Raw genomic sequence first — 20,588 nt, 5'->3', positions numbered from 1 at the left:
CAGGCTTGCTAGAACAAAACGCTATAAGTAGTTGGTTTTGCTTTTCAGCCGATGATATTGCCAGGCTGAACACGCTTATTAGATAATAGAAATCTGCAATCTTTTTACCAGTGTAGGTGTTACAAGATGTAGGTTGTGCCTCAGCACCGCTCCAGAAATTTTTAAGACTTTGAATGGCTACTCATGCACAGTGAAATGATAAGACTTCCATGTTATTAGACCAAGATTAGCATACCAGTGCAATGTGCATATGTACATATACTTACCATTACAGCCAAACATGGAGTTTAGTTAGTATCTGCCTGGAGGGTTCCACCACAATGGATTACTTTTATGCATTTTTTTTACTACCCTTTAGAAATCTCTAGAAAACATTTGATTGCAGCTATGTGGGGCTCGCACGATAATGATGTTCGCACTTAGGAAATTTGCCACAAATAAATTTTTGAGGATCATTTTGTGTAACAGTGTTTTGCTCCTTTGCTGCAATGTCTGCACATTGCTGCACATTTACACATTAACTCTCCATTTACGAAAGTCTCAATTAAAATTTCATGGGCTAGTCGCACACCCGCACTCCCCTCTGCCTCGAGAAATATCCAACAAGCTGTGCCTACTTGAGTGCATTGCTGTACTCAAATACATCTATCAACCTTTTTTTTTTTTTTTTTTCGTCCAGTCCAATTCAGAAAACAGAAAATTAATGGATTCCCAAGCCATATCAAAATCAGTGACATTGCAAAGAGTTTTGCAAAAGTTGTTTCCAATGCCTCCTTTCCAATGTCTTGGCTCGAATTTCAAAAGCTCGTTCAACCGATAGAGTTTAGCAGCTCTAGCACGTAGCTGTTAGGCGCAGATTTATGCCTTCAGAGATGTCACTTGTAACCTTGAAAACAGGGTAAACGAGCATAGAGAAAGATCAACACGAACTGCAGAAAGTAGAGTGGAAGTATGAGGAGGAAAGCAGAGTGCCACACAAGACTATAAGACGAATTACCTACAATCTGCGCCCTCAAAGCAGAAGCTTGTTGCTACCAACACCAGCAGCACCCTAGAGGCTGCTCCATTGAAATAGATGCTAAACATCATCACCAAGAAAATTCTGCATTTTTCGCTGTTGAGGCTGAACAGTAATGACTGAACTACTGCGCTACGAAATGAGAACAGTTCATACGGTGGTGGTTTTGGGACGTTAAACCCCACATATCAATAGCAGGAGTACAGCTGTACTCAAATTTTGTGCTTGGGAGCATCGCCATCATTGGAAATTCTTTTCTTACATGTTACTTTACATTTGAAATGTTAAGGCAGCTTTTATTCTAGTTTCAACACGTTTTGATACAATGCAGTAGGGTAATGTAGTAATGTATATGAAGTTCAGAACTGCATGAAAAAAACTAGAAACAGTTTCAGAAGTACAAAAACCTTGATAAACAAGATTTTATTTATTTGAGTGACCAGTAAAAAACAACATATCTGTTATGAGCATTGAGGAATTGGGGCAGAAACACTACAGAAATGGCAACAAAAAAAAGAAAAATCATAAATGACAAAGCATTCTGTATAACAGTTGATAACTTAGGTCAATGTGCATATTTTACAAGCATGCATTCCGATTAATGGTTCAAAGCTATGTGAATTCTTAGACTTCTTTTACTAAAATTTGGTACTACAAATTAAGTTAAACCAGTCAATGCGATCTGAATGGCCTATCAAAACACTCTATAGTCATCAGTGATGTTTCAAGATGTACACTCAAACCTCCATATAACAAACAGGGATATAACAAAGTAAATGAAAAATGGTCTTGCAGTAGATAACAGTGTTAGGGATAACCTTTATATCAAATTTTCGGATGTAACAAACAAACTTACTTTCTTGCAAGATTCAACTTTGTTGTAGTTAGGTTTATTTAGCGATGGCTCACATAACTGCACCATCAGTTTTTGTCTTTAAACCAAAAATCTCGTTCACTCCGAACTAAATATTTATAATAAATAGCACAATTGTGCGCAACATGCGTTGATATTGGACATTAACCAGATCGAGCATTCTGAAATATGCAACGAACTGCGTGCGCTCACAGATTCTGTACGTATTGGTAGAAACGCTATGTCAGCCAACAGCATTTTGAAGCCAGAACCTGATGTGCAATGAAGTGAATAGCATGTCTAACAAAGCAAAACAAAAACATTAAAATGACAGACTGTCAACAAACAAAAGCAACACTACACTGTATGCACACAACACTTGGAACCACAACAAAAGTCCCTCAATAACATAACAGCACTTGCCCAAAGTCGGCCTGCATGCTCTGATGCAGAAGAAAAAATAACTCAGCCCAAGATGACAGGATCAACGTCTGACAACTAACTGTACACTATACATGTAATGCAAACACCACAAAAAAAAAAAACAGCCTTCACAGCAGTTCGAACCTGCGTAATAAACAGAATGCATTGCAAGCAGCAACCTAGGCATGTGTTCATTCAATGCCCAAGTGACTGCAAGTTCCCTGCCATAATGACACAAACATACGATGAAAAGACAACCACCCTAAGTGGTCAGACGCACACCAGGCATCCAGCAGAATGCAATGCACTGCTGTAATAAGACAAGACAGACATAAAGGGAGGGGAGAGAGAATCGAGACTGCTCGCTGCAGCAAAACAACCATTCAGTGGTTTGTACATCTCACTACTCTGAAGTTGCGCGACGACGACGGGACGGCCACGCCTTCGCTGTCATTGTTGTGAGCGACGCCGTTATTGCTGGTGGCGGCACTGTCACGCTGAGATCTCAGCAGCACCGTGTTTCTCGTGGTGTAGCGCCTGAAGCGTGGATAGTCGACGAGTCCCGGAAAATGCAGCCTGTACAGGTAGCAAGAGAAGTTGCGCCGTTCGTCCTTGACAAGGACCACCATGGTGTCGAGGTCCAGCGTCAGAGTGTAGTCGCAGAGCTGCGGCGGGAGTGAAAAGACAAATGTGTAACTGTGGGTGGTTGTCAACTACAGTCCGTGACAAGCTAGGAATAAAAAGTAAAATGCACCGCTGTCCACTTGCGTTATGTGCGTCCAACTGCAGCTGCTGTTTACTATGACGTAGCAGTCACGGCAAATAAATGACAAATTCAGCATGGTGCCGTTGGCGATGAGAGGCGAGGTGCCGCTGCACAGAGACCGGTAGGCGTACATTCGGTTTTCCTGCAGTGTTTTCTTCAGCAAGAAGAAGCTATTTCATACACTTGCCCTCGGCGTCATCATCGCCGGCTGTCATTCGATACTGACGTTTCTGATTTTGCAGCATTTGAAGCGCACCGAAGTGGCACAGCTTCATCGCGTTACGTCGTTTCGGCAGCGCTAAACAGCAACACGGCTTCTGTTTTATGTTTATCTGGTTTTACCGTGTCCGGATTCACCAAGCATATCGCCTGAGGTTGACAAGTCCTGACGATTGTCGCAGTCATTCGTGTGCCGTGAGGTGAAGGTGAAGTCTGAATGTGCACGTCTGTAATTCACCGCCCGCAAAATGTGCGCATCTGTGATTGTGCGCATTTGTGAAAATGCGCACAATCACAGATGCGCGAAAATGTTTGCATCTGTGAATGTGCGCGTCTGTAATTCACCGCGCGTGCGTGCGCGTGTATGTGTGTGATTAATTTGACATGTGTCTATTGGCACAGCCGCATCATCTTACCAGAATAGATTTTCACCGGCTCAGAAATACGAGTCAGGCCCGTTGCGTAAGCACTTGTCTCACGCTCGATGCATGAACACTTTGCATGAAAAACACTGTGCAAGGCTCATGAAATGGTGTGTGCTATATACTATCCCTGCATCAATCCTGATCGTTACTGAAGTGATGCTGCTAAAACTATTACTGAGCGACAAAAAAAAAGGGGGGGAGAAAGATTGTTTTTAAGGCGTTGTATGATACTTTTCGATATCTTGTTAGGAACATTTACTTTTGTCTAGCGTGTTTTCGTTTTACATTTGTTTATGCACATGGATTACATAGTGATAAATTGTTTATATCAGAAAGAGTCCCGTCAAAGAAAATATAAAGGATGCATTGCACTCCCTTGTGTAAGCAAAGTCTGCCATGCTACTCACTTGCATTTACTGGTGAGAGAGAATCCTCTTGCCTTGTGCCTTTGTACAGACACAACTTCACACAGATACATTTATAGAAGGTATTGGCCCCTATTTCAGCAAAACTGGGTCCCATTATATCTAAGGGTTTACGGGACATGGCCACACCATGAATTGTAAGTTGTCGAAGCAATAAAAAGAATCACCTCTGGTTCGAACCGCGTTTGGAAACCTTTCAATTACGTTTTTGGTGGGCACAAACACCAGGCTACGCGACTGATGGGCTTCATTATCACTTTCACAGAATGCCAAAGCTAGGGGCGTATTTACTTGCTGATCGCATTTTCGGCAGAGCTAGTTATTAGGCTAGAGTACCTGAGGACGAAAGGCTTCGAATAGTCGAACTGTACACCAAAGAATAGAGCCCGCTTGCTGTCACTGCCATCGCGAAAAGGCCACTTTCTCATTATCAGCGTAATCATCAGCATTACGAATGTAATTTTTTTTACTGCCTAGTTCTGTCACGCGTAGTTTTATTTTGCTTACCAATATCTGCATTTTATTTTGTGTTTCGCAGGGCACAGATGTGTTTCATTACCTTTGCATTATTCAAATGCTTCGAGGCTACAGATATGACCTCACTCGACCTGTCTGTCACAAAGGTTTTAGGAATAAATTTTTCTTTGTTTACTTTGTAGTGTTCTACGTACACCGTTTCTTGGTGCGCGTGATGGTGGAATATAATGATTTTCGGAAAAGCGAACGCTATTGCACATTCCAAATAAGGAGCTTCTAGCGTTATCGCTTAAACGAAGCAAACGAAATGTAACGCGAGTTATAACTAACATTTGCTGGGTATTGCAATCCACAATAATTATATAAGTTTGTGTCCTGCCGTAGTAGGATATATTGAAGTATATTCAAACACGTGTTTCCTTAACTTTTTTTCTGAATACTATAGGCACATGGCTTTTTCTTTTTTTTTTGCATTTCGCCTGTATTTTGAAATCGACTGCTCTGGGCATGAATGTAATCCCAGCGAAGCTGCCGAGAAAGCACAACAAACGAACGACACTTTTTTTTTCTGCGCGCTGATTACCCGGGGAGAGCAGGGAAAGTGGCGGGGACATGAATCGCATCACGGAAAAGAGAACGCGGTATCCATCGCACTGCAAGCGCCGGAGTAAAAAGTAGCAGACGAAACATGGCGATCCTCACCCTTTCGCATCTATGCGCATGCATTGCGTTTACAAATCTCGCCGCCAGTTTGCGCCACGTGGGCCACCAGCTATGCGTTGCCGCATTCCCTCCAAGAGAGGACCATACTGTACATTCGGTGTTAAGCGCAGCACAAGAATCGAAATTTGCGAAGTCGATCTCAGATCGGTTCTCCATTCTTCACTTTGAGCCATAGTTACAGAAGACAGCAAAGAAACCTGGCAGCAAAAGTTTTGTAAAGCAACGAAAATTTACAAACAACTTTATGAAGTGTAATTAATGTCCCTGTTTCATTTCGTACAACTACAGAACGATTCCATTATTTTTAACATGACGTTAAATGTGGCATTATTTGTTTTAATACCACCATCGGTACCGTACAGAAACGTCGCCTTCGAGAGATGTACATTGCTTCTTCAAGGACTCCGAAAAGAGCGCGGTGGGGATTGTGATTTAAACAACAGATATATTGCCAAGCTGACGCTGAACTGTGCGCTTTCGCAAGTTCATTTATTGAGCTCTGGTGTCTTTATTTCAATATCAATGAAGTGTTGAGAGATAATGATTGTATGCCTGAAAATTATTGCCATTGTTTGGGAACTACTTCCTTTGTAATGCGGAGGCATGGAAAATAAGGGCATGCGGCCTCGTGGGTGGAGTTTAAATTTTTTCTTAAATTGCCATCGACTACAGCGGCGGTGTTCAGGATTCTCGGACATAACACCCACGAGAGTAGGCATCAGCTTTCCGTTTCTTTCTTTGAACACGTCAACCAAGAAAGCATCACGTAATATATCACGCCCATTCGATCATCAAATACTTCTAAACACCGCATAACAGCATCATTTCGAAGAGTTCTTGAGTCCACATTATCGTCGTAGACTCGTGCACAGCTGCAACACCTCAAGTAAACTTTAACCGCTGGGCCGTCTAGGGGTGTATAATTTCCCTAGTTTATAGCACATATAATTATAGCACATATAATTGAGTCTCGCTATAGCAGAGTCGCATCCAACATAAAAAAAAAGTTCATTATGTCCGATACTATTTATCATAAACATATATCTGTTACACAGCAGTGAGACAATTTATTTTGCTTCTTTCGCTTCCATGCATTTGTCAAGGTACATACATATGCATTCGATAAAAATATAATTTGCGCAGAGTTTCCCTCAAAAAAAAAGGGGGGGGGGGTCCCTTCTTAAGGACCTCAACAAAGTTCACTACCTAGCTACAGAGACTGCCCCGTACGGGTGGCATTTGAAACAGACTTTTGGCATCGTCCAAAAGTTGACTGCAATTAATTTTCAGCATTATGCCAATTCAGATTTTGATATTAAAAATGACGGCAGAAACCATGTAACAATGACTGTTAATGCTCATACAGATAGCGTCGGTGACATTCAAAACATCAACGAACTTCTACTGCACTGCCAGTCATTGCACTAACGACTGAAGTAAGAAACGCATTACAACGCTCTCATATTTTGGACACAACAAGGGAAGACAAGATTCACGGTACTTTCTATTTCTTTGTCATGCCTTAAGTCCTTCTTGCAATGACGTACTTGCCACTAGATTTTTCAGAATCAGAATCAACTTTCATTAATATTATAATGCGCCACTTTATTCAGTCCAACTCATGCAATCACATACTGATGACGATATACATAAAGTTTACTACTCTTACCTAGAGCAGAAAGTGGCGCTGCAAGCTTTTGGACGCATGTGACGCATGCCGCAATATGTGAGCTTCGAACTTTACTTGGATTTGTATCGTTCACGTACAGCCCGAACACCTTGAAGACGCGGCTATTGTGACCGAAAGAAGGTCTAGGGACGAGATCAGAAATTAACTGAGGATGTTTGCTCAATGATCGTGTAAGGTCCAATAAAATGACTCGCGTCTTCTTCACATAAGCCGGGAACGCGAATGAGAGTCCAAAGAACTTTGCCTCAAGGGGAAAAGGTCACAGCAAGCATGATGAGTGATGTTTTAGTGGGGCTTCCAAGCTTCCTGGGAGATGCCGGTGTTCAATCGGGTCAGGTGATGGCAGTGAGAAACGCGAGACAAACGTCATTTAGATAAATGACCTGCTGAGGGTACAGCAGCCAAAAGGAACGAGATGTTTAGAGCTAAACTTGGTGCGCGTCCATGGATCAGGCGAAAGAGAGAAAAGCCTGTGGTGCGTTTGCGTAGCCGTATTTTGGGCAAAATGTCACTGAATGGCAAGATTGCATCCTGGTTCATGTGGTCAGGGTTCATGAACATTGGGATCATATACGAGATGGTGCATTGAAAGCATTCAGTCAAGAGGTTGGTCGGCATAAGGTAAGACAAAGTTGTCAAGTGAATTATGTTAGTGGCACACAGAACCTCAGCAACAATAGAAGAAAGGAAGACTTTTCTAGCAGAATGCATGGAGCTCCATGGCATAAAAAAAAAATGTTTTGTGCGGAAATAAGATTGGGGGCTTCAGTGGCAGCCGCAGCTTGTAACAAAGCTGTTTCCGCATAGTGGGTTATATGCCAACAGCCGTCACAATCCAAATATTCTCATTAGAGATCACAGGAAGGGGCCTATACAAGTCTACCCCAACAATAGCCTATGGCATAATTTCTAAAAAATTGGTATGCCATAAGTTACAACTTTGCAATATAAACACTACAACTTTGTAATATTAACATCTGACTTCACATCAATAATTAAAAAAAGCTAATTTTCCAGTTTGGTTTTGGTTAATTAGATGAATCAACATCATTTTACCTAGCTGCAGGATAGTATTTTTGCCTCGACATAGTGTTCATGTGAATAAAATAGCTCGACTGTCATGAAATGTTTATAAAATATCAATATTGTAAAAAACATGCCCTGAATACAGATTAAAAATGATGACATGTCCAGGTTTTCTAGTCCAGTCATACAAAAATCTGAATAACGTCCTTGTGTCACAAACAATTTTTCAAAGAAATATACTTCCCTAGTGTGCAGGGAACGTTTTCAGAAGGAGGATAGAGCTGAAAAATAGTACAGAGCGCACATTGCAACCAATTTTTTTATTGCACGGATGGTAGGAATATATATACATTCAAGAAGGCGAGGAGATCACAGAAAAATGAAAGGACAAATGATGGCGCATGCACCAGCCCATCTTATTCCAACCTTGAAATGAGAACCTAACTGCGAAGATACTCGTATTCATTATCCGACAGATTGACGGATGGGGCACTTACATACTAAGTTCCTGCTTTGCAAATCAAAAAAGCTTCATATATTTCACGTGCCCTCTTGTCTTCATACCTTGCCATTACTTGGCACTCATCAAACTTCGGTGTGCACCCGCAATTTGCACAGTGACTTGCCAAATCGCTGCCCACTGATCCGCGCACCAGATTTGTCAATCTGTCGGATAATACATACGAGTATCTTCTCAGGTTGTTATTTCAAGGTTGGAATACGGTGGTCTGGCGCATGCGCCATCATTTGTCCTTTCATCTGTGTGTCATCACCTCGCCCTCTTGAATGTATATAAACGTATTCCCGCCATCCGTGCAATAAAAAATTGGTTGTAAATGTGTGCTCTGTACTATCTTTCAGCTCTATCTTCCTTCTGAAGACGTTTCCTGCGCACTAAGGAAGTAGAGTAATTACTCGAATCTAATGCGCACCTTTTTTCCGGTTAAGCGAGTTCATAAATCGCATGCGCGTTAAAATAGAGTGCGAAAAAAAATGAATACGGCCATTCTATTGCCATCGGCATTTCTAAAATGGCCGCCCCCTACGGGCTTCGGCATGGCGCATCGGCCATTTTTGCCTATGTGTTTCCCATGTGCGGCACTTCGTACGTGTGCTGAGGAGTTCGTCATCTTGTAGTGCATGATGATTGATTTGTGGAGTTTAACGTCCTGAAACCACCATATAATTATGAGAGACGCCGTAGTGGAGGGCTCCGAAAATTTCGACCACCTGGGGTTCTTTAACGTGCACCCAAATCTGAGTACACGGGCCTACAACATTTCCGCCTCCATCGGAAATGCAGCCGCCACAGCCGGGATTTGATCCCGCGACCTTCGGATCAGCAGCCGAGTACCTTAGCCACTAGACCACCGTGGCGGGGCATCTTGTAGTGCATTAGCATCGACGGCATGGAAGGGCCGACTCCAAAAACTCGACGAGTGCACCACGATGCCGCTTTTAAAAGAAAGAAAAGTCATCGCGTGTGCCGAAACAGACGGAAATTGGGCCGCATCGCGGTGGTTCGGAGATCCCGAAACGTGCGTGTGGGACTGGCGGAAACAAAAGCAGAAGATTGTCGACAGCAAAGATTCACGCAAAGGCTTCAGTTGACCACAGCAGGGTCGGTTTCCGCAAATTGAAGAGCTGCTCGGCGAGTATGTGTTTGAGCAGCGAGCGGCCATTGACGACAGAACTGCTCTAAATGCGGACTATGCACGCGGAGCCAGTTCAAAGCGAGCAGGTGCTGGCTAACTAACTTTATGAAGAGGAAAGGCTTTTCCCTCCGAAATCGAACGGGCATGGGCCAAAACTTGCCGGAGGAGTACAAAGAAAAGCTTCACAGTTTTCAGAGGTTCGTCCTAAACTTGCGGCACAACAACGGCTACCTGCTTGGGCAAATCGGGAATGCCGATCAGACGCCTCTTTACTTCGACATGCCTGGCACCACAACCGTCGAGAAGAAGGGGGCGAAGCAAGTTCGCATGCTGACATCGGGCCACGGTAAAACAAGAGTGACGGCAATGCTCCGTTGCACGTCAGATAGGCACATGCGTCCCCCGTACCTCATATTTAAACGGAAGACGCTCCCGAAAGGAGTCGTTTTCCTGAGTAGTGTGATCGTGCGGGCCAACGAGAAAAATGGGTGCGCGTTGCAATCGATGTCTTACTTTTTTTTTTTTTTTTTTGTCGCGAAAACCGAGTGCGCGTTACAATCAAGGGCGTGGTAGAATCGAGTAAATACGGTATATTTCTTTCAAAAATGCAATACGAACCAGCCCAAGTAGCCACTCTTTTGCAGTATGTCACAACCAATGCAGCAGCAACAATCCCAGCTATGATGCTGGTCTCTGCTTTTACCCCACCACACATTCGGATGTACAGCACCAAATCACCTCAAAGGGACCCTAAAGAGCTGAATTATTTTTTGCGTATTAGTAAAGTACAGTTTCGTGATCGTGAAAACACCCCTCTCACAGTTACATGAGGCTTAGCAAGCGAGAAAACACGCGAAAAGAAAATGTGAGTGGCGACACCACCTTAAGATTACCTCACTGAACACTATGATGCAAGAAATTTCGAAGGTATCTACTGGGTCCTATGTAGCTTCCAAATGACAAAAATGAAGTGCTTTGTAATCTGTGGGTGGCATAGACTTAGCATACGAAGTTTCAGAAAATTTCCATTGAGCCAATGCCACGAACATACCGAAAATACATTTTGAAAGTTCTTGCATTAAGCGCGGATATTTTGGTGCGACATTTAATAATAGAACTTCAACCTTGATTTTCTCCGCTAATAATGAAATTATGACAGTTAGAGATCACAGAGTGTGTTTGTCACCAAGTCATTGTTCCTCTTTAGTGTCTTTTTAAAGGAGCGCCGACATCAAATTTACTCATGCCAAGATTTTTACGTCAACGAGTGGATATAGACCCCGTAGCAGCAATTTGTGACCTAAAACCCAACTGAGGGATGAATAACTATCACTTTTATGGATTTGTATTACCGGTATCTAGCACAATTCAAAACTGCCGGCAATCCCGCCATTTTTAGCGCTGGCAGCACTACCAGTGGTACAACCTCGCGGTAACCTCCAGATCGCACCACTGCTGACCACTTGTCCACAGAAAAGAGTGACGTCCGACCCTTTACAGAACAGCCATTCTATAATGGACACCGTTTCAAGCAGCGTTGAGGAGGTGCCCGAGGATTCCATGTTCACTCATGTGTCTTAGCTATATTGGTGTGTTTTGGCGTGCACAGCATTCAGGTATACGCAGAGTCGTCAATGGAATATCGCTAACCAAATGAGCATTATCGGAGAAATAGAATACGTTCCCTGCTTGCTGGGTTCTTTTTTGCGTCTCCAGATGGCCCCACCTATCCAGCCTCTCAAGGTTGTGGCGGCAGTAACTCGGTATTACGCGGACGAAGAAGTCTACAGATGAACTAAAATTCAATGATACCTGCGTGTTACTTGCTTGCGATGGTATCTATGCTGTTCCACTTTCATAGCTTGTGGTTTTGTTGCCGTGTAACATATACGTGATATGAAAAGACACTCTCATTGCGCTTTTTCCGCACTTCGAACGAAACTACTGAAACTCACAACAGTTCCTCAACATGCTGACCAAGAAGCGCACATTGAATAGTGCTCTTTTCTTTCGCCGTTTTTTTTTAAAGGTTGTTTGCATCTTGGTAATTTCACGAAATCATTCAAAGCGGTGCAACGAAGATCAGGCACGATGAGCGAGTGTGTTTCCAGGCTTCGGCATCACGATAAGAACGCTCGAATCGTAGACATCGCTACTAGCGCATCGTCACTCAGGATGGTATGTGTGGAATGTATAACACCAAACACGTAGCACTACTGTTGATGTCGCAGGGCATGCCATTTTCATTGAACTCTTGTACACTGTTTGCCGTCGAAATAAAATAACTTCCACACAACAGATTCGATTCAAATTTGGCCAAGACTACCTGCGCACACCGAGCAATCGCAGGAAGGGCACATCTCGATTCTGAAATTTAATGTCAGTGGTCCTTTATGACATGTTAAGTGACTGATACTGATAAGTCACCACATCCGGTTCTGTGGCTGTTATATCCCAGCTAGTCAGCCAATCAGTCTAAATGGAGGGGAGGTAGCTAAAAGAGCGGATGCTGCACACGTTTAGTAGAAACCGGACACTTGATGTACTCCACTCACCTCATCGAGCTTCATACCCAATTCAAAAGACTTGATTTCGTGGCCCGTCTCATTGTCGTAGATACCTACTTTTCCCAAGCATCTCTCATCCATCGGGTTGAATCCGAGAACGCTATACAGCTCCAGCTCATTCTCATAGTCATCGGACAAGAGGCTTTTCTGGAAAAAAAAAAAAAAACGTTACCGAGATCAACTCGGGTTGCAGGTTTCTTCGGTGCACTTCCCTCACAACGTTCATTAGGGTAGCTGTTAGGGCTTGTAGGTTTGGCATAATACAGGGTGAAAATGTAAAAATACATTTACAGGCATAATACAGGGTAAAAATGTACATAGTATGTGGTTGCTTGTTTTGAAATAAAATGTTGTTGTAAGTCAGCGCTCGTGCGAATCACGCGTCTTCTCTGTCTTTATCTCATGTGCTTTCACTTTGTAAGAAACGATGGCTTTTCTCAACTTTCAAAAGCTACAACTTTCGATCTTGCACCTTATTTGCAGCACTGCATATAGAATGACTCCTTTTAGAATAAAAGAAAGCCTCACAAAAACTCAAGTGTAGCCGCTACACTGTGATGGCAGTTCTCTGAAACAAGCTTTTCCCTTACAAATGCAAAACGACCTAAATTAGTCTAAACAAGAGAGAATCCATTACTGTAATACCCTGACAAGTGACCCCTGTCAGCCAGTTAAAATAACCGGCAAAGTCGAGAAGGGAGCTTTTCAAAAATAGTGTCAAGAATCACTATGATGAAAGCAAAGATTTCTCTGTTGCTCTGTCGCACAAAAAAAAGGAAGAACAGAGTTTTCGTGGGCTTCCTCAAAAGTCTCCTGGCACTCATTCACGGCAGAGCACATTTAAACAAAGACCCCAAAATACACACACAAAAAAAAACATAGACAACACAATCAGATAACGGGAAACATGGCTTGGAAGCACCCTGGGCAATGGACATAGATATCGGAGGCCTTACATTTGCTAACTATACGCACAAAAAAAATACGTCATAGGTCACAGTTTCATACAATAATACCTAGAGAGAAATCTGGCGCTGCGATCGTGTACCCTCATGGGAATTATGGGAAGTACAGGCTTCAGATTGAATCGGGTTAGCCAGTGAACTGTCTACGGATGTTTTTCTACAGCTTCAGTTTCGTTCTTCGCGTAGTGGGTAGTGGGGTGGGTGCAAAAGACTGAACCTGCGCCTTTGTTGTTCAAGGAAGCTGAAAACTGCTAGGCCTGTCAATTTACTGCAATGCTGGAGCTGTATAAGCCATGTTTGACAGTTTAAGCGAAGCGTCATCCACTCACCGCTGCGCATAGATGTGGCATCTCATGCCAGTGCAGGATATTACACCGAGTTCATGTTTTTGGTTAGTGCATCTTTCCAAAACTCGCTGAAATCAACTGCAAAACGACGACGACGCGAAGTAGACGCACTGCCACGCTTTTCTGGCTCAACTTCACAACAAAACAAGGGGTGCGTTGGGGGCAGACTCCTTGAAGAGACGCACCTGGCTTCGCAGCACACGAAACGTTATGTATTTCTCACTTTTAATACTGTGCTGTTATTTCCATAAATAGATATTGCATACTTTCAAGGGCAAACAAGAATGTTTGTTTTGAAATGTTGTAAAGAATAATTCATTAAATCTTGATGCCAAATCTGGAACACAATGGCAGGGCAATACATACCCTGGTGGTTAAATTTGTCCAGGTTCCCCTTCTACCGCCTAGTCACAAAACCCTTTTGCAATAAAGTTTGTGTACAAAAAAATGAAGCAAGATTCAATTAGACATAACTTCATATTATTTTGTTTTACACTCAGCAAGCAAGCGTCATGAATCTCAAGAATGCGATCCATCCGAAGCAGATCCGAAGCCTGTGCTTCCCATTATTCCCATGGGGGTACAAGCGCCCCTGAAGGAGCCCGTGCAGACGCTAGCGCCAGATTCCCCTAAAGGTATTATTGTATGAAACTCTATGTCATAGGTAGAACATTCAAATTGCAAATACAGATGTTTGAGGCTATGCTTTTATGAATGGGATCCTGAAAATCATCTTGTGTGTCGTTCTCCAAGTTCAGGGTGTGGGGAAGGAAAAGAAAACTCAAATTCTAACAACCAATTTTAGGTGCAGGTGCTTAGAGATCAGGTTCCCAGGCAGGATGACATTGGATTTAAGCAGGCTAGGGCTGCTTGGATGTGGTTAATCATCAGAGTTGGAAGAAGAATGATCACAGAAGCATGAAAGTGTTGAAATCATAGGGGATGCTTGCTCTTAGTTCTACAGTACGTGAGAAAGACGGGGGGGAATTGATACGCGTGGTTTGTCTTGAGCATCTGTTTGTGTGATACAATTCATTAATTGCATTGTTTTTACTGCACCAACACAGTTCCCGCTACATAAAACTGTTACCACCCTAAATACCATTGTCTTAGGGATCATCCAACTTCAAACTACCCTATGATGCTGAGAAGTAAGTGACTCACGAGGCACGTGATTCACGATTGACAAGAATGTGCACTCTAGGCTGTTGTGAATTGTGAATAATTTACAGCACTCATGTAATTAAACGTGATATCCAAACGTTAAAAGGACACCAAAGTGAAATAATGAATCAACTTAAACACCTAAATTTCACTAGCACAAATTTGTTAATAGATATGAAAATGAACGTCACAGTTTCCTTTAAATGGGCACAGACATAAAACAAGACGTGTCCTTTATTCAAATGTTTGGTATCCATAAGCCCGCTGGGCTTATGCATGAGTGGAATTCATCCCATTCAAGTTTTATTTCAAGGGAAAACCGTGTACGATATGGGGGCATTCAACACCCTACAACATAGACATCACTGTGATGTGTTTGGTAAGGTCAATACTATCGCGGGCGACGATGCGGTAGTAACAATCACGGCGACAACCTGAGTATTCTTATTATGGCACCGACGCTTAGAAGCGCTCTCACTTCCATACAGCTGGACTCGACTCCTCTCGGAAGACAGAGTCCAGCCCGGTCTTCACTCTCAGTGGCTCTCCTTACTTTTCATGCCTGATCTTGGTAGTGCAGATATGAATGATCTGTGATGTGCGCAGATATGAATGATCTGTCATGTGCCCATCAGTCCGCGTCTCGGGGAGCCATTGCGCACTGTTGTCATGTTGTTCACAACGTGAAAAAAGTGGGAAGAGTCTTTCATTTAATTACATGTACAGTAGATGCTGGCATGGCCACTATCTATCAGAGTGCAGAAGTGTATAGAGAAGTGCCGTTGCCAACAGATGACACGCAGAGAGGCTTCCCTGTGTTAGTTTAATACAAGACTACCACAGCCATAAACAAGGCAAGCCGGGTAGGTTGGGCCATCTTGAAGTGCAAAGGAAAAGCTGCCCCCCCACCCCCTCTCCCCAAGCACAGAATTGTTATTGTAGAAACACAGCACAAAAAGCCTGCTACCTTGCTGGTGTACACTCGGGACAGTGGCATAATTCCAAATAGGTTACCTCCTTAAACTTGATTGATTGATATGTGGGGTTTAACGTCCCAAAACCACTATATGATTATGAGAGACGCCGTAGTGGAGGGCTCCGGAAATTTAGACCACCTGGGGTTCTTTAACGTGCACCCAAATCTAAGCACACGGGCCTACAACATTTCCGCCTCCATCGGAAATGCAGCCGCCGCAGCCGGGATTCGAACCCGCGCCCTGCGGGTCAGCAGCCGAGTACCTTAGCCACTAGACCACCGCGGCGGGGCTACCTCCTTAAACTTGTCTTCGACTGGAGACTCAGCAAAAACAAAAAAAAAACGTGTGTATTTATCATTGTAGTTGTCCAAGGCATCAGAAGGTGCCGATATCATTGTCTGGTAACTCGATATTTCATAAACCCCTTTACGCTTACCAAGATGCCATACACACTAAAATATAGGAATGCGCGAATATTCAAATTTACAAATAATTTTGTTAATAGTGTTTGCTATTCGACTCAATTCACACTAAAATTTTACAATTCGAACTCCCAAGACAAATAAATCCACGTGACCTCTTCAAATTTTCAATATGCTTCACCCCATCACACTGTCCCATTGCGGCAAAGCTACCTTCCCGGCTCTGCTACAGCCATAAATGTTTAGACTAAAAAAACAAAGATTCTAACATGCAGATTGTAGGTACGGCAAAGGGAAATGGAGGGTGAGAGGAAGGGGGGGACTCAAATACTGCTGCATTGGACCTGAAACTTGGGCAACACTTTGGTTGCACCAAATCATGTACATACATACCATTCAGCGTCTTCATTGCGTCATTCTCAATACGACAACTATAAAACACCACCTTGCCAGCACTTCATCACTAAACAAAAGAAACACTCTCATGCTTCTATCTCCTAAGAATATGCTCAGAAATCCTCTGCAACATTTTTACAGCAATGTTGTTTTGAAGTATTTGAAAAACATTCAAGAAATGTTCGAGAAAGACAAGGAAAATATTCAATTCGCACTTGCACTTCAACATTCAAATTCACTTCGCACCCAAAATTTTGCTATTCGCAGAGCTCTACTAAAATCCTTTAATACAGCTGTTGTGACTTACAAGCTAGCAAGGCCCAAGCATGCATACCCGGGCACATCCTCATCGCTACTCAGAGGAGCGTCAATTTCCGAATTGCTTCTTTGCAAAGCATCAATGCAAAAATGATGCACGACGTCACAAATCGAAGAGATTCCCGGTACCAGTCTCCAAACACTGTCAACGGCTACAACAGCGATGCTGGTAACAATGACACAACTGCACGTACGCAGCTAGCAGATGAAATTACACCTGAACCTCACATCACTTCTTTCTGTGGCCACATTATCAGTTGGTGTGCCATTGTGAGGTGACCCCAAGGAGCACAGCCAGTTCTAGATATCGGTGGGCACTCCACACATTTTGATCATGCTCAATGCTGGTCTATTATTCAGTATAAGAAATAATTATTCGTTAGTTATTTGTTAGATAGTCATTGCGAATCGCTACTAGTGCTTGAACTTCTTGTGGATGCAAGAATATTGACATGCATGAATGTGATGTCATTGCTCCCTTGAATTTCGTGCCGAAATCTGAGCACAGTAGTGCCAGAGTAACCCTCACCAATTATACTATTTTTATGTTTTCGACACATTAGGTGAAAAAGCTTATCTGACAAATCGCCCATCATGACTATGGCCCCCTTTGAGCACAATTTACTCAATTTTCACTGATTGAGCACTATGTAGGCCTTAATAATGAAAGTGTTAAAATCGATGACTCCACAGTGAATTCGTGTGGGAAACTCAAGATGCATCACCTCCTGTACCATCTTTTAGTGCGTCTTCTGCCTTATTAAATTCCTGCTTGGTGGCAGAACCTTGATTCTTAGGTGGTTAAAGGTTATGTTACCAAAATGCATAAAAATAATTTTTCGATGTACTGCCCCCTTAATTAAGTATTACAACAACACATGTGCTGTTGCACAAGATAGCCGTGCCACATCACTACGATGAATCTGGTCACCAAGGATGGTGCTGACACTTACACAAGCGTGTACTAGCCGATATGACAATTCAATGCGAAATAAAGAGGGTCACAAACAACAGCGTATGCCTTACTTAGACCTAGATCAATGCATTTCATCGTACAGTGGTTATTGCATATCTCTTTTTATCATGGTGGAATGAACCATGCACAACTTCCAAATTTTTATTACAATGATAATAGATTTACTTTTTGTGCACTTCACCCTGGTTGCCCAGTTAGTCCAGCAGGGTTTCATCCCCTCTCCCCTTCAGACCAAAATGGGAAGTGATGCCTCTGTTTGATTCTGTCCTATGACATTTCACCAATCTTCTTGGCAGGAGTTTTTCTCTACAATAAGAAGAGACAATTTTTTATGGATGTCACTTTCCCTTAATTCTCACCTCTGCACACTGAGTGCTGTGCATGTCGTAGAGGGTCTTGCACTTTCGTCGCGGTGGCTTGTTGTCGTTTGTCTCTTCGCAAGTACGGGTTGGCGGCTCACGAAAGGTAATCTCAAAGCACTCCTCCAGAGATGGCTTGTTCTTGCTGTTTGTAATTAATCGAAAGATCCTGAAAAAATACATATTTCTTTAAAAAGTGGACACACAACAGGTGAAGAAGTATCCCAGTTACCTTAAATATTATTACACCCCCGTACACGCAAGTTAGGAAAACGACTACACAGTAAAAGGAAATACAATCATTTTCCCTCCCCCTAAAACGTCATTTATCAGTATATCACAGTGAATTACATTCCACCTTTGCCTTTCAAGTGACTTAAATTAAGAGATCTATTTGAGATAGATCACTGAAGTGATGGCTAATTACAATGCAAGTTCAGATTAGTTAAGTGAGGTATTTCACTAAAACTCAATGTACACTGATATGCAAATCAGAAAACAAATATTGGTTTTTTGTGTGACAGTAGAAGCCACAAATTTCATTTCAAATTCTAAATTTGGCACCCAGACCATATTATCGCTACGTTAATGCAAACAATGAAAAATCTCTTCCATCCCTCCTTCCCAGATGAAACTGATGATAGGCTGTGTGTTTTCTGGCAAGGTCTCATGACCCACCCTTTCCCAGATGTCCTTGTTATTTGCCTGGCACACATTCTTACAGGATGCACAACTCACAACGTCAAAAGGAGTCATATGCTGTATGTTTGGCAACGCCTCGATTCCCAGAAACTAAGTTTAAAGGAACTCTATATTTAAGTTTTGAAGTTTGGGCGAGTTGGTATTGCATTTCCAAACTTTTTTAAAGCTAAATAAGGTGTAGAAAGAAACAGTCAAGGGGTCGTAAAATGGTTGCAGCTTAGCTCAGCTAGGCCCGGTTATGCATGCGAAGGCTTGTTAAGCTTGGGCAACAAATTTGGCTAGGTGAACATTCTGAACTGTGAGCACTCAATACCGTCATTTTTTACAGCTTCGAAAACGAGGTGTTTATTACCACTTCTAAAGCTCATTGCTGCTGTCTTTCTGCATTTTTCTCTTGAACTGTGAGCACTCAATGCCGTCATTTTCGTCTTCGAAAGCGAGGCGTCTATTGCCACTTACAAAGCTCATTGCTGCTGTCTTTCTGCATTTTTCTCTTGAACTGTGAGCACTCAATGCCGTCATTTTCGTCTTCGAAAGCGAGGCGTCTATTGCCACTTACAAAGCTCGTTGCTGCTGTCTTTCTGCATCTTTCCCTTGACATCTTGTCAATTTGTCCACTCAAAGGCTGAAACTGGAGGTGACTTGATGAGGACATGAACAACATAGGGCATTCCTCACTGTGGTCAATGCAATGGCGCGTTTTATGAGCTTGGAGTGATGGGATGAAAACGGCAGAAGGTCCTTCTTTGATCGTGGGGTATAAATGCAGCAGGTGTGCCTGTCGTCCAGGTGGATGGCGAGGTCGAGGAAGCATATTTTTTTTCCTTCTTCCTTGGTGAAGGACAGTCCAGGGAAGTTTCAAGAGAAGCGGCGATAAATCTGGTCTGCCGTCATACCGGCTTCGTCGGGTTTCGTATGAAATAAAACAAGGTAGTCGTCGACAAAACGAGAAATCTTCACCCAATGGATCGTCGTTAGGCTCTCCTCCAAGCGTCTGTCGAACTTTGCCAAGATCAAGTCGCTTAAGATGGGGGCGATGCAAGACCCTATGCATATGCCCTCTTTTCGCACCTAATATTGCTCTTCTTTTACGACCGGGTTCCTGAGGTAAAAGAATAAAAGTTCTAAACACCTGAAAACACTTGTTCTCAGCTCCAGCTCATGTTGCAGCTGTGACATCCCCACTACGCCACCGATCGCCAAAGAGAGGGAAGAGCCATCAACCCCCTTTTTATTCGGTTCCCTCTTGGCTACGTGTCTCAATCACTTTCCACATACAGGGATTCGTGCTGGGGCCGGAAAGCAAGAGACAGAACGATCTTTTCTTAATCATGGACGCATTTATTGGACGCATTTAACGATAAAAAAAAGAAAACAAACACTCAGACTCCCCGGGCGCGTCTCTCTCCCTCGGAAGCGTAGATTCGCCGATGAACCTCCTCACCCCACAACGGCGGCCGAGCAAGCACTCGAATGTTCTAGATGGAAAGGGGCGTGGTGAGGCCGGGTTGAGTTATCTGTCGCGCACGGCATTCGAACCGTCTCGCCCTCTCCCCAGCCTTCGCTGCGTATCGCGCTGACGAAATGACGAGAACTTTCTGGAATCTCGCGCGGAAGGTATTTAATGGAGCAGCCGAGGTGAGAGATCAGGAGAAGACGGAAGTTAGCGCCAGAGCGCGTAGGGTATCCCGCCGT

General features: G+C 43.1%; 1 protein-coding gene across 2 annotated transcripts in view; it reads right to left on the bottom strand.

Annotated features, from left to right (window-relative positions):
* Window positions 1–1,407: 1,407 nt before the first annotated feature.
* LOC142803657 (DDB1- and CUL4-associated factor 17-like) overlaps window positions 1,408–20,588 on the bottom strand; it is a 37,086-nt gene continuing 17,905 nt past the window's right edge. The window contains exons 11-13 of one of the 2 annotated variants that reach the window (XM_075889149.1): window positions 18,192–18,360; window positions 12,256–12,414; window positions 1,408–2,959 (exon numbers count right to left, since the gene is read on the bottom strand). In XM_075889149.1, coding sequence (XP_075745264.1) covers window positions 2,678–2,959; window positions 12,256–12,414; window positions 18,192–18,360 — 610 coding nt within the window. In that variant the 3' untranslated portion in view covers window positions 1,408–2,677. The remainder of the gene's footprint in view (window positions 2,960–12,255; window positions 12,415–18,191; window positions 18,361–20,588) is intronic. The other variant, XM_075889150.1, reaches the window with a different exon arrangement.

This window comes from Rhipicephalus microplus, chromosome 3, assembly GCF_043290135.1.
Source record: "Rhipicephalus microplus isolate Deutch F79 chromosome 3, USDA_Rmic, whole genome shotgun sequence".
NCBI classification, from domain to species: domain Eukaryota; kingdom Metazoa; phylum Arthropoda; class Arachnida; order Ixodida; family Ixodidae; genus Rhipicephalus; species Rhipicephalus microplus.
Note: the sequence above shows the minus strand (reverse complement) of the source record. Positions and strands in the feature narration are given on the sequence as shown.